Source organism: Ooceraea biroi, chromosome 4, assembly GCF_003672135.1.
Source record: "Ooceraea biroi isolate clonal line C1 chromosome 4, Obir_v5.4, whole genome shotgun sequence".
Lineage (NCBI taxonomy): Eukaryota > Metazoa > Arthropoda > Insecta > Hymenoptera > Formicidae > Ooceraea > Ooceraea biroi.
Window position 1 is genome coordinate 5,415,823 of NC_039509.1, and position 16,052 is coordinate 5,431,874.

The 16,052-nt window shown below is 39.8% G+C and overlaps 1 protein-coding gene across 3 annotated transcripts in view; it reads right to left on the reverse strand.

Moving 5' to 3' along the window:
• The window catches only part of LOC105283919 (protein Wnt-7b), a 70,201-nt gene that overhangs the window by 25,186 nt on the left and 28,963 nt on the right, over positions 1–16,052 (reverse strand). For all 3 annotated transcript variants that reach the window (XM_011347053.3, XM_011347052.3, XM_011347051.3), the window contains exon 2: positions 9,279–9,499. In XM_011347053.3, the coding sequence (XP_011345355.1) occupies positions 9,279–9,499 (221 nt within the window). The remainder of the gene's footprint in view (positions 1–9,278; positions 9,500–16,052) is intronic.

Consider the following 16,052-nt stretch of genomic DNA (forward strand, 5'->3'; position numbering starts at 1 on the left):
TATTCATTCCGTATCGTGATGCATTTCATAGTACATGGTTTTGATGGGAATAGGTTTGTCGATCGAAATAACCCCATTTGTCCTAGAAAACATGTAGCAAAAGTTCGCAGGACGTCGTAGAAATATCCGGAAGACTCTGGACGTCTTTGATATTGGTCAATATATTCTACGACTACGGGTGCGTTCCACTTGACGCTCCCAACGATCGCGAGCGTCATTCTATCTTTATTCAATATTCAGTGAGCAATAAACATACGCAAAATGTTCATAGAATATGCTACAGAATATTTATAGAACATTCAGAGAATGTGAGTTTTTGTCTACTTCAAATGTTCCATGGAAGGTTCACAGAAACTCTGAAGCATTATATGAGAATATTCTAAACATTCTCCGATATTATTCTATGAATGATCATAGAACGATTTTGTGCTGTATGGGAATGAACACTATAGAACCGCATGAATATATGTGTATATCTGCTAAGTTACACTTACATATGCGAAACGAACGAGTTACATCTGTTGAATATTTGTTGAAATTTGATTATTTCCCTTTACGAATGTGCGAGATAAGGTATAAATAAATGTGTTCAGTATTTCAATAAACAAAAGAAAATGTATATATATACAGGGTGTCCCGAGTTTTAACCGACAAACTGCGGGAGCATATTCTACTAGTGGAAATAAGAAAAAATTCTTATATCGAGTTTGCTTAGAAATGCTTTATTACAAAGTTATAAACCAATATTGAAAAGAAATATCAGATAAGTAACAACGGAACATAGTGTAGAATTTGAAAGGTCGAAGATGTTTACGTTACGTGTATTCACATGTATTCATGTTCACTATGTTGAAACGATTCAGTATGATTGTTACTTTCACAACAGTAGCTGTTAGATTTCAATCGTCGTGTCAACTAGCAATTACTATCAGAATGCCAAAAGTGTTTTCAAATGAGGAATACATCGATATTCATTTCGTGTACGGATTCTGTGACGGAAATGCACGAGCTGCCGTACGAGAGTATCAACGTAGATTTCCTAACAGGAGAGTACCAGATAGATTTAAAGCAACGAATTACTAATTCAGTTACTGAGATGCAACAAAATTTTCAGGAATGTCGTACCGTAACAAATTCTGTACTACGTCGATGTCTAGCTTGTATCGATGTGCAAGGACAACATTTTGAAATGCGTCACTAAATCATTGCGAAGATAATTTTTATTTTTGTGAAAAAATCCGTTGTTACTTATCTGATATTTCTTTTCAATATTGGTTTATAACTTTGTAATAAAGCATTTCTAAGCAAACTCGATATAAGAATTTTTTCTTATTTCCACTAGTAGAATATGCTCCCGCAGTTTGTCGGTTAAAACCCGGGACACCCTGTATAATTACGAAAAATATGTAACAATACATTCAAACAGTTTCAAATAATTATATATCAATCACATACAAATAAGCAAGAAAATATACGTGTGAACCTCAAAGTCACAAGAAAAGAAAATACAAAAATAGCCAATGCTTTGTTCAAGCAAAGAATCTCATAAATCAAATTAAAGAAAAATTTCTACTCATCCGATTGATTCCGTGACTTCCAGATATCAGTCGCCTTTTTCGTTTTTCAGATCTGTGCACAAATCCGCCTTAATTCTATATCAGTAAACTATCCGCCAGTGGATCCACTTATTTGTTCGCTCGCTACAACGGTCGCGTGAGAAAAGGGTCGAATACATCGCTACGCGTCTCGTCGTGCCGATATTTGTCTATCGATATTTGATGCCCGAATCTTCCCGAGACAATTGGGCAGAATTAGCGCGAAGTTTAAACTAGTTTTCTCAACAATATTGATAGTTTAGTTGTGCTTCATTTAAAATGAGTCAAATAATGTATACGAGTGAATGCGAGAGACAACGCTAATCAATGTAAGCTCAATTAGTCCGGATATAGCGATCTCTCAGGATCATTCGAGAAACGTCGAACCACATTATTACTCATGCGCAAACATGTGGATCATGATCGTTTCCGCCCAAAGTTGGGCACTCGCATTTCAGTAGTCGATCGATAAAGACGTGTTTCGTGATCTTCATTAAAGTTCATTGTTCTTTCTTATACTCGAGTTATTTCTTCAAGATGTTACGAGTAAGAAATTTACTGAGAAATTTTATTCGCATTTCACACATAAAAGGAAGTAAAAAAGAAGATCTCAGCAATCATAGAAAATGAGTTGATTAAAAATATTTTAATCACAGGAGAAAAGGCAATAGTGATAAAAAATTTAATAATATTTCACATTCTTGGACGTAATAGAACAAATAGGGGCTAAACAATATTGCAAATGTGTCGGCTCTTCATCTTCGCGGTCCTTATATCCTCAGCCGGGGGAAGTTTTAATTACGAGTAACGATTCCGCGAATTCGCCCTATCGTTGTTTTGTGGTGTTATCTCGCGTATCGGGGATGTTTGTGATTACGCCTCGCTCCGCATAGTGGTCGACTGGCTGCCGGTTGTTAGGCGCCGAGTCGCCACACACTCAATAGAGTGACTTCATTCACTTTAAGATAAAAAGTGAAGAGTTTCACTCTTAGGGCGGATTCACACCTTGGCAGAATAGCAGAAAGCAGAAAAACAGAAGCCAATCAGAACTCGCGCGGATAGTCGACAGTTGGCGGAAAGATAGAAGCAGAAAAGCAGAATGTACTGTCGACTACCAGCGCGAGTTCTGATTGGCTTCTGCTTTTCTGCTTTCTGCTATTCTGCCAAGGTGTGAATTCACCCTTATTTTTAAAGTGAAGACATAAGCGCTTCAAACTTCGCTGTGTTTATCATTTTTATATTTTATATTTCATGTCTACAACGTATGTTACAAAAAATATATACTGACACACACTTATATAATTTTGTGCATGGAATACCACAATACTTTCTCTTCGAATAATATTATCGCTACTGCATGTGAATTCCGAAGCATCTGCGATTCGAGAGCAAACGATCCTATCGAACAAATTAACGGTAAGGATGAAATTGACAGAGACAAATCGATCTGCGTTTCCGCACGATATAATGCAATAGAACCTCTTCGTCTGTGAAGGTCGATTAACTGATGTGCAAGTTGCAGCGGCGGACGCGAGTGGTAATGCCAAACGTGTGTAGGGGTTGTTGATTATTTATACTCGGCGAGCAATAGAATAGGAGTAATTTATTTCCCCATTTGTTCAACTGATATTTCCAAAAAGATAGTGTTCGAGAGAAAAGATCATTTTATTTCTTAGTCTTATCATCTCGGCATGAAGGATCAGCCTTTCATCGGCTGCACCGTTCTCATCCCTGCGTACTTTACAGTCGTGCGCGCGCCGAGCTCAGCGTCTGCGTTATTTCGCACGACCATCCGTGCGATATAGCTCAATATGCATGTATATCGATGCGAAACAAGGGAATGAATGCATCGCTGTGTACCAAGGGAGGAGAAATGGCAGGCAGGCGAGCGGGCACGCAGGCAGGCAGACCAGGCAAACCAAGCGGGCAGGCAAGGCAGACAAGCGGGCAGGTAAAGGCAGGTAGACGCAGGTAGGGAGATGTGTCCATGTGAGAGCGCCGAGTGTGGGCCAGTCCAGTTATTTGAGACGGATAAGAGGTCGAGAAGACGAAAAAAGAGAAAGCACACGACGCGGACGCGAGGAGTGCGAGGAGCGGATATAGGCATACGGAAGGACGAGGCAGGAGGAGAGGAGCTGGGGAGGAGAATGAGAGGGAGGGAAGAAGGCAAGATGCACAAAAAGCAGGCTTTTTATCAGGTCCAACAGAAAATTGATAAGACCGCTACATTAACGCGGCATCCTCGCTGCTATCCGCGGCAGGAACGGCTAGGAGGATACACTCGGTGTCCTCGATGCGAATGTCGAATCTTCGGCGCTCTCTTTGTTTCATCGGCCTTTACCCTCGCACTTTTGCTTTTGCTGGTTCATTGAATGCGATCCCAATTATTTCATCACGCTCGGGAAACAAAATTAGCTCGCCGGCGGATCTCTCATGTAGACGTGCGATGGAGTTGCTCCGGCTGATGAGGACGATATCACGAGGAGATAAATCTATCGCGAAGCTGCGACGACTTTGAGGAAGTCTCGAGAGATCCGCCCGAGTGGCCGACCGATTATCAGAGTACGCGAGAATTAGCGTGTCTTCCCACGGTGTTTTGCAACCACGTCGTTGGATCGTTAACATTGCGGTCGAATCTTCGACGCACATCCACATGTACAGGTTCCTTGTCCGTGTAATGGGTCTCTTAATTACGTCTTTTCACGCGGACGATTAGAAGGCGATCGCCGCCCACGCGTTCGGAAAGCCTTGTGCGTTTCGTCTCCCGACTAATTTATGAAAATGTATTCATCGTGAATCGGGCGAGTGGGCAGCACGTCTTGAATCGGTCTTGAACGGCGTGCCAGCTTCCGTAACGCGCGGCTTTTCGAGTGATGGCGGTCGACGTATCCAATTACTTTTAATTACAATCGTATCGATCACTGTGCCTATCACTCTGCGATTCTTGATAGACGTGACACGTGAGTCGGACTCAACGGAGAATGTTGCAATTGTTGGTCCGAGGTGCAACATCTTCTTCACGATGCAAGTACGTCCGAGTCATCTCTGCATGTACAGCTATTTTGTACACGGTTCTACTTGCTGGAGATTTGTTCCTCGTTAATCGTGGTCGTCTCGAATCACCAGAGGTTTAGACGCAGTTTGACAGATGTGGCCTGGCTTCCTACATCAAACTCACGCATCCGATCGTTCCTCCGATGTCGGCCGGCTTTAACGAAGCGTTTTAATCGCGTTTCGTTTAATTCGAGGCTACTTCTGTACACTCCTACGTATGCCCGCGGATTATACGGAGCACATAATGCGAACGTTTTAAGAGCGGGGAAATATCTTAAAGCGTATATCGCCGCACTTAGCTTCGGCATGTCGAGCGGCCCCGTTAATTTCACTAATTAAGTTAGCGACCGACCGCCCTGCCTGGCCTCCTATCTCTCTCTCTCTCACTCCTTCGTCTCTTATAAGCGTTATTTATACTTTTTGCACATTAATTTCTCGTCTTCTTATTTCTCGACCGACTTCCTCGACTTGCCGCCGCTATTTTCGCTCTCCGCCTCGCGTCCGTCGGCGAGCATAAATGTTTCCGCTCCCTTATTTGAAAAACGCTCCGCACTCGTCTTCTTCGATTTTCAATGTTGCGATATTATCGAGATAGAGATTCGCAACGAAGAATTGCAGCTCTAATAATAAATACTTGAATCGTGTTCTGCGCTGCGCGTTGCGGGACTGTCCGAAGCGTAAACTTGAACGAAAATATTAGTAACAGATTCCAATTGAAATCTATATATACAGGATGGCCCATTTAAATTTATACAGTCGATTTTTTAAAAAACTAAAAGAGATACGAAAAAATGTTTCAGACAGACATGTCACGATTTCGAGGGGGACATAAGATGATACCATTGGTTTGACCTTGAATAGTCGTTTGAAGGTCACGCGAAGATCACCTTCAATTTCTTAAATTGAAACCCCAACTTTTTATTGCAGATTCTTATTCTCCATCGAAAAGTAAGTAACTTTTGTCTGAAACATTTTTCCGAAAAATGTCATCTTATGTCCTTAAAATGATCTTCAAGATGAATTTTGAGGACATTTTAAGGACATAAGATGACATTTTTCGGAAAAATGTTTCAGACAAAAGTTACTTACTTTTCGATGGAGAATAAGAATCTGCAATAAAAAGTTGGGGTTTCAATTTAAGAAATTGAAGGTGATCTTCGCGTGACCTTCAAACGACTATTCAAGGTCAAACCAATGGTATCATCTTATGTCCCCCTCGAAATCGTGACATGTCTGTCTGAAACATTTTTTCGTATCTCTTTTAGTTTTTTAAAAAATCGACTGTATAAATTAAAATGGGCCACCCTATATATATATATATATATATATATATATATATATATGTCTGAAACATTTTTTCGTATCTCTTTTAGTTTTTTAAAAAATCGACTGTATAAATTAAAATGGGCCACCCTATATATATATATATATAGGGTGGCCCATTTTAATTTATACAGTCGATTTTTTAAAAAACTAAAAGAGATACGAAAAAATGTTTCAGACATATATATATATATATATATATATATATATATATCGCCAGTAACTTATGTAAATAGTAAAACCTCTTTATTATTAACTCAACCGGCATATACCAAATAATCATAACCTCGTGTTAACACTATTAACTTGTGTTTTACTATTAGTAAGTAACGATTGTCATCAGTATGACAATCAGTATGACTCATAATTAATATTGGACGCCAATGCGTACTTTTGTGGCTTACGCACAGCTATGCGTGCAATTATAGTATTCTTTTTCAATCCCTTATACATGGGATATTAATATTAAAATAATAATCACGTGTGCATTTTATTCAGCACGGAATTCCAGGAGCTATAAATCGTGTGTCTTTTGATGATGACGAATGCACCTTGTATAATGATAATAAGACGATAACGAAGTACAGGGACATTTCGTTGTGCGCTTCGATTCTTCCAACTATGGTTTAATCCGCTCGGATAATCATGAAAAATCACCGACCTGCGCCACCGCGAGGCGCATGTATCTATACTGCTTCAATGCTTATAGGATGTTTCACATTAAGAGTCTCTGTAGAGAACGAAACATAGTATAGAAAACGTTATTTTAGTACAGAAAAATGGCAATCAGATTTTCTTACATAATGATTTTTCTCAATTATATTATTTCCCTATTTATATTCTTTTCTCAATTATGTCTTTTCTCTGTTATTAAGACGTTAAAGATCTGCAAGCTTTAATCTTGAAATACAACAGCCTGTATCTGGTCAAGCAGTCGGGGACGATTAACATCCTCGACGTTTATCCCTCTTGCTACCCCATGATTCACGTTAGTAGTTTTTAATGTCGAGATGACAAATATGTCGCATTTGGCAATATTTATACGAACGGATCACACATCAAACAAAGGATTATCTTGCCCCTCGAGAAATATTGCTGTGGCCGTTTGTCACCGAGTTAACTTGCCATTAAAACGTACGATATTAAGTTACTTTTTCGGCCACTGAAAATTAAGAGAAGCAAGTAAAGGTGCCATACATTAAACGTGTCTTTTAATAATTAAATATTATATCTCGTGCGAAATATATCTATTTATTTTTTCAACGCTTTAAATGTAGGCAAAATGTGAAAATTACATTACGTAAATTACATTTTTACTTTTTTCTTCATTTTCGTATTTTTATATACGAAAGTAAAACATTTTGTGTATTTGAATGTCACTTGAAATATATTTTTTATATTAGGTTTAGTTCGGAATTTTTAGATAATCGAACAATTCAAATAGTTCGGATCTTTTGGATCTGATAATGTAGTTTAAACAATTCAAATTGACTTCAGATTTCAAAATGCTTGAAAATTATTATAGTTCAAATACAGGATGATTCTGAATCTCAAGGATAAGTTATTCGCATGTTGTATGCCTGAAGTGGAGGCTGGAGCCAGGACGAAACGGCAACATGAGAAACCGGACTCTACTTTGTACGTGAATGCATGCGCAAATACGTGTGCGAGTGCGTACGTGTGGTAGCCGAACTACCACTTGCTGTTTTACTGATTTCCATAGTGATAAAAGCGGGCTACTGCGATCTCGCATCTTGTCCGCGAAATTCTAATTGTTATAAGGGTATGTCTGAGCATTAATTTAAAGTGTCTCCTCGAATCAACGTTGAAATGACTTAGATGGAGCGCTTAATCCGAGAATTTCTTAAATTATAGGGAAAGAGAAGGAGGGAGAGAATAAACAAGTTTCATTAAAACTTGGGTGTGTCAATTTATGTGAAGAAAACTTGTTTCCTTGTTTTACCGTTATATCACCGCTAATCCTTCAACGAACACGCCACCTTCATTAACTTAGCACCCCCATCATAAAAAAATTAATTCGAACACATCGCATAATTAGATGCTAATTAAATGCTAATTAGTTGCTCCAGTCCCGAATTTATTGCTTTTATGCACTCGCGTACTATGATATAAATTAACATCAAAGTTGAATATTAATTGACATTAAAATTATATGAATTTTTATAGATCTTAAATTGCCTTTTCTACATTTTTCATTGCGCACCCTCAGAAAGGATTTCTGATAACAAGACGAAAAATATTCTTGACTAATTTAATCGTATTACAAGTATAAAAAATATGAAAATAAAACAATTTTTAATTTAAATCAGTAATTTCTATTCTTATCTCTCGAATTAAATAAGATTGTCTCACTGTCTTGAGACAAGAGTAACATGTACAAATTTATGCTTATATATTCTTGTATGTAGAATAATTTGATATTAGCGCCACTTTATAGTAGGCTTTGTCGATGTCGACGCATCATTTTCTCACAGTCGCTCGTCGACTCGGCGCTTCTGTGTCCTTTATTCCGATAAAACGGCCAATATTTATGTGTTGCAATCGAAAATCGGGAAAGTGTTTCTGTCATTTACAATGAATAAGTGCAATACTCTACAGGAAATATTAAAAGATATGGAAATGTAAGTAAGTATATACAATATACTTACTTGAGAAATAAGATTCGAGATAAGACATTTCCATATCTTTTACTATTTCTTGTAGAGTATTGCACTTATTCATTGTAAATAACAGAAACACTTTCCCGATTTTCGATTGCAACACATAAATATTGGCCGTTTTGTGCAGATTCTACAACTTCTCTTACAAGAATAGAATAAGATGTCTTTTAGATCTCACAATATTCTTAAATCAAGAATATTTTGAACTTGCTACAAATTTGATTTTAAATCCTTCTGAGAAAATGAATGAGATAGCACCAAGATTATTTGAATCTAGATTTTCGAATTTTCTATTCAAGATTAAAATATGCTTCTTTTCAATAATAAATATGATTGTCGATATAGCGATCTTATTTTATGATAGATTAAAGAGTAATAGCATTAAGTCCAGAAATCTTTTCTGTGGGTGCGGTGCTTTTTCTACTGTTTCCTCTTTATAAACGGATCACGGATGCTAGCTGTCCGTCCTTATACAGCACTAAAGTATACTTCACCCTATACGGTAATGTACCTTTTGTGGTGATGTCGCTTGAAAAAGGTAAAAAACACAAGTACAAATATAAGCACGAGCATATAACATTCGCGGCATAATAAATACCGTGCACGGTGACAGGACAATCCTTACCTACTACCACCACGTGGCCGAAGACCTGATCGTTGGACACGTGGGAACAGTTCCAGCGGTGATGCCTGAACTGGTGCCGGCACTCGCGTAGACCCAGCGCGGCGCCCTCGCCCACTGCTGGCATCGCGTGCGGCGCTTTCCTGCACTGCTCGCGCTGACTTTTCGCCAATCCAGGGATGCGGCCGCAGACAGCCGCGCCAACCACCACCGCACCGACCACCCTGAAACACAAATCGATCATTTAAAACCAAATAAAAGAGAGCACTTTGCTACATCTTTATAGAAACCGTTCCATTTTAATGTATCCTTATTTTTTTATTGGCATTGTTCATGCGAAATTAAGAGAATAAAGCTACGCGAGAGTGCCAGAAAAGATGTCTTTCGTGTACGGAGACAATGAAAATATTAAGGATTGAAAAATAGGTGATAACAATATGATGGTAGTATTACGGACAAATTGAAACATTTGCGCTTCTGTATTTATACACTATGTAGACTGTATAAATTTACAAGAATGTGTTGTTTGAATATTATTTACGTTATGTTAAAGATTTCATATAATTACACGAAAAAGATCTGGTCTGATAGAATGGCTCATATTAAAGACTTCACGGTCATCCATCTTCGCCGTGTTCGTTTCGACATTTTGACGAGCGAGCCGCGCGGAACGATTAACAGGTGTTAAAAACGATCCGATGACAAGTTTGAAACTTGATATCCTTAGCCACCTACTGGCCCATTACGTAATTTATGTCTCATAACGTAAGCGTCTTTTAACGCTTGGGTATTCTTGCAAGCTGTTCGTATATTAATGCTTCAATCTGAAAGAAAGATTATATACAGAAAAAAGGAGTACTCTAGATGCACTTAAAGAAGGTTCGTAAAATTGTACAGTGCATCCATCATCCCGAGAAAGATATAAATATACCTCTCATCGAACCCACTTATAATTCTGTTATTTCTTCCTGATCAGCAATGAAATATTACGGCGCTCCGAATATCGGAGGTAAGTTATCAAGCTCTGGGGCCGAATCAGGAAAGAGGGGCAGCTGGCCACAGGGCGGGAGAAGGATTCATAGAGGGGAGGATATGAGGTAGGCAGGTTGAATTTCTGAGAAACATGAAATTGCGACGATTACGCTGCGTCCCCGAGGCGAGAGTTATTTGCATTGGAATGCATTACGCCGCTCTCGCGGTGGCCACCGAATCTCCCCATAACCACGTGGTGGGACAATCTACAGGGTGTCCCGACGACGAAAGAACGTGGGAAGAAGAAAAAGGGAGCGAAAACGAGCCGATCTGAAATCGCTCGGAGGGGTCCCACTCGTTCTCCCTCGTCTCGTCGTTTTCGCGAAGCATAAACGAAGAAGACTTTGACACGAGGGCGAATCCCCGTCGTCGCCCTCTCGAAGGCGTTTCGCGCGCACATTCGTAACTCCTGGTTGATGGAAGATGCAATCGCGATTGACGTGGAACGTCGTTTTTCACGTAATTGTGCCCGACGATACAGAACGATGAAAATGGATTCCTTGCAGTCCCACTTCCGCATTTAACTTCATCGAATGCGTTTAATGTTGTGTCGGATTTGCAGAAAAATCTGACGATACGATTGCGAGAAGGTGAGTAGCATTAAATGTTAGCGGTTACCTTCCCTCGGCTAATTACGCGCTCGTTACGTCACTCGTTAGCCTTAATTAGACACGAGTTGCACCACTGCCAACGCCTCGAAGGCGTAATACGAACGAGCAGACGATTGCCATTACTCATTCGTCTTCATTGGTCATTACGTAATTAAGGTGCACTTTATCACCATTACATTCGCATCGCCCGGTAGATCTCTTTGTGGCATTCTCGCCTTTTCACAAAAGGCAAATGAGAAATGACAAATACTGATTAATTTAATTTTTCCACGCATTCTAATACCTAGGTTTACGATATTAACGTGATAATCGAGTTACATCAAACTGAAAAACATTCTCTAAAATCGAGTTGTGTCTTGTTTTTATGCATACCGGTCAAGTATGAAGGAACAACGGATTCGCCTTCATTCGCTCGGCAGCGATCCACACGTAGTCATTAACGCGTAATGTATAACATTACGTCTGTCTCATACGGGGCTTAATGGTGCGCTATTTGCAACACAAGGCACCGTAACACCGCTCGCCACCGACCGTTAAAGTCGCTGTCAGGACAGTTTCTGTTGTGCGCACCGCGCATCTTAATTCTTATAAATTGTCGTGAGACATGTCTTAACAATTCGACGGACTTTTTGCGCTAAAGATGACTACGTTTAAACATAGTTTTTTTTTATAAGAAAACCTTGTGTCAAAAGTGTAATTATCAAGTCATGACAACGCCTTCCTCGCTCGGCGAAGGCGTTTGATATTCTGCGTGTGTCGCGATTTCGACTTAATATTATCTCTCTCGTACCTCTATCGTGATCAAAGATCTGGAGTACGACTTATTATCGTGCTTAACTACCGTGATACGTGTTCTTGATCACTTGACATTACCCGATTTTGCTCTAATGATGACTTTGACTAGACTAGAAAGCTACATAAATTTCAGAAAATTAATTTCGGAAACGTAGAGAGATCGAGGAAAATATTATTTTCGCGTCTGCAATATTCTGAGTAAGTAATGGATAAGTTACTCTTATCAATACCTTCGACAGCGTGCGTATACGAGACTGCACAATTCTGTATCTTTGGTTATAAAAAATTATATCAATCTATGCTAATAAAAAGAATGAGTTAAGTATCATTTACATAAGATACCCTTTCAAGAGTAATTTTCGAGTATAAAATAATCGGATATTTTCGCACTTATATATTTGCCTATAGATAATATTATAATATAGATACGTAAATATATTGTATAATTAGTCAATATAATTTGCGCAAGAGCTAGTTTGTACACTAATGCTTCGATTTGGTTCGTTAGAAATTTCCTTGATTGTTCATTTCTTGATATGACAATTTATTTTTGCAACATTTAATCTTTACGTTTCGACTCGTGGTTTTCTTACAGAAAATTTTTTGACAGGATAAATCCATGCAGCTTTATTTGCGACCGTAACGTATGTAAACACTTAAGATACAATTAAGATAAATGGATTAAAAGTAAAAACTTGGAGAAATCAGAATAACTGAAGAACAAAGTTATTATGTTAATGTTGTAACAATCGTAACGTAGTCATAACGATTATTTTGGACTCGACTTTTATTCCTAGAGATCGGACATGCATCAGTCTGACGTAAATCCCTCGAATGATCCGTGGCACTAGAAGCATTTGTTAATGTTGCATTGCATGGTAGATTACGGAGACTGACGTAGAAAGATGCATAGCAGATACGAGCCTATCGGTAGTGCTCGCCTTGGCGCTTCGCTTTGCTTCGATAATATCTCGATAATGATCATGGTGTGTGACACCGCGGGGGTTCCGCAGTTGAGAATCTCGATTATGTAATACGACAACGTGTCGTTCCACTTGCTTGAATAACTGTAAATCTCCGTAACGTCTTGCGTGACAATATCGAATTTACCATTTACGAAGTGCTGAAGTGAACTACGCGTGTAAAAGAAATGACACAGATTAGGATACCGCTATTTTCATAAAAAATTACTTGAACTTTAAATAATAAGACAGATGACAAAAAGTTTCAACATCAACAGGAATTAAATTAATACTAATTAATTAAAGTAAGTAAATGAGAGAAAAATGTCTTTTATTATTAAATATAAAAATTGTCTTTTATTATATTTTATATATAAATAAAAAGAACCGTTTTACTATATATCGTAGTATCATACGTATGAGGTATCTGGTGCAAATAATTTTGGAGTAATGTGTAAATTACCATGTAATTGAAAATTAGAGTGTCATAATCTTTTTACTTATACTGTAGCAACATACTGTAAAGTATCGACAAATTCTATCTGCGTGATCAATATATTGCATGATCTACTTAAGAAAACATAAATTGAGGTAGTGACAGGCTAAATAATTACAGAGGTTGATACGTGCGTGTCCATGTCTCAAGACTTCGATATATCTGAATAAAGTCCAGTTTAATTGACGCAATTATACTAAAAGTTTTTTTAACAAAGCTTTCATATAAGTTATAGTTTTAAACTTATGAAATTGAACGTAGTAATTCATCTCGTGAACAGAGTGAAGCGATACTGCAATACTTATGTGCCGATAATAAACTTGACAGTCATCATAAAATTATTAAGAAGTTGATTACGTGAGACTCATCTCACCGTTATCAATTTTAATAGTCACCGTAAAGAAATAAAAAGAATCATAATTATTCGTTTTGCTGTTACTGTCTATGATAATCATCATCATTATTTTAGATGTTGTTTATTTAGCGAAAACAACGTAACCTTTCCAAAGTGTAAAGTTAAAATCGCCATCATTATACGTGCCTGGCACTTACATGTTTCTTCGTATTATTCTGCATTTCTGATTTCGCATGTCTTTATCTCCGCCATCGTGCGCTCGATGGGAAGAAAGAAAGACGCTTAATAAATTGCACGTTACCAGGTTCGAGGCGACGTGTTTCTCCAAGTCGTTTCGTCATCGAGCGCGCCAACAACGAAACCTGTGCATCATCCCCTTATCTAGCCTGCAGATTCACGACTCGCGATTGCAGGTTCGAGATACGTACTAGAATCTTTTGCATCGCGAGTGACGCACGTGCAATCTCGCGTGCAGGGATATGGAAGCAATAAATAGAGACACGATATATATGTGTCACGCATACCTAACAAAATCAATTATCTCAGAAAGTTTACCCTCTCCCCCGCCCCCGGCCCCGCCCACACACGTACTTTTTAAGCTGTCGTGATAATAACTGGAAAAAATTGAAGTTTTGAATGCCACGCGAAATATGTTAGATGTCCGAAAGTGAACGTTTCACCGCATGACGGTGCTATGTGATATAGCTAGTGATAGCCACCACTTTGACGGAATTCGTTCGACTTTGTGCTCGGAACGAGCGCGGTCGTCATTGTTGCTTTGTCCGTCCGTCTGTCTGTCAGAGTTTCGAGACCTCGAAATACTTGCTGCCGTAGATCCGAGGGGTCCACAATGTGGTCGCTTATCCGCCGTCAAATCTTCGAGACACTTGCTCATGCGGAGACATCTCGGCCGACGGGATGCGAGTGTTCACCGCGTAACACATCTAGGACTTTTTACCGGACAGATTTCACGCACACGCACGCACACGCGCATATACATACACACGGGACTCGACGGTCCATGGCGAATGGGTTTCCAGCACTCGATACGCCGTGACTAATCGAAAATGCCGTAGGGGTGCATACAGAGGCGGATCTGGTGCTCTCCCGATAAAATCTACATTAAGAAACTTGATCAAAATAGACAATGTAATTGCTCGGTCATTCTAAATATCTATTTATGCGATATCGGTGTTTTCAGGATCTTCTCTCCTCCGTTACATGCCACTTAATTTTTCCTGCCATATAATTGTCTCGGGATCTGACCGATAGTTCGAGATCATGGTTTCGAGTCGACCCATTTATAAATACGTCCCTGTGTGTGCCCATGGTGTATTCGTTGGGATAGGTCCGACTCGTCTCTCGTTGCGCAACAATGGTGTGCCCACTGCGGCGATATTCAAGCAGCTTTCGCTCTGGTTACGATGACTATTTCGTCGGGATTCGACACGCCCATTTTCGTTCTTACTCCGGAATTAAATATGCTTCACGAGCGTGACTCACGGCGTTACTGAGCCGACCTGTGACCGCAACCAAGTGATTCCCCAAAGAATCGAGTCACCAGTGAATCATCGATCCACCGCGTCTCGATAGACCGGTGAATCGCTCGCGTGAATCCACGTTTCTTTCGTTATCTTTTCATTTAAAGGAGGTGAGATAGCTCTGAAAATTAATGCGGCTCTTAAGCAGCTTCCCGTAATCGCCTCCTCGCGAAATCGTTCCATGTAAAACGGAGGCTGGACTTTTTCCGATCGCACCGTGTACCTCGCGCAATCGAATTTATCTCGGCATCCTCTTATTGCTCGCCTTGACTTCCTTATCCTTGAGCCAGACAGCCGCTTATCTTAATGCGCCAATTTAGCTGCTATATTTCATCGTATCGATTGCACCGCTTAACAAGCGGTGCAACGGCTCGCCCGTTCGTCGAGCTTTCCGGTTTCCTCGTGCGAGATCCCCTCGCGATGATTTACGGCGTTCGCGCGCGGAAAACTCGCGAGGAAAAAATGAAAAACTAGCTCAACGCCCAGCGCGGCTGTGACTGTTAGCCTGAGAGTCCGAGCTTTTTCGATGAAATTATATCGCGATACGACTTGATCTCAAGCACGATTTAACGCGCGTGTTCGTTTCGCATCGTACATGCGCGATACGCATAGATAAGGATTAAGGACTTACTAAGTGGTCCCCGTGAGCACGCCGCAGGATGCGCAGGCTCCTGCGTTCCGCTGAGCCGCGAGCGTTATTTAGTGATCAGCCCGCGCGAGTATACACGCTTACGCATGCTTACACACGTGCGTAGCCTATTCTGTCGCTCGCGTCTAATTCCCGTATTTACGGCGTGCTTATTGAATCTTTCGGACCTTCTGCGTCGCTTCGTACGCAGATATATCTCGTTTGCGATACCAATCTACGCGAATAATATAGTTGGTAACTGATACCGAAGCAGGTCCAGCTGTTGTTAAAATTTAGTTAGAAAGTTTTATAACATCTCGCGCGATCATCTCAACATCGAGATTATTGCCAGGTTTG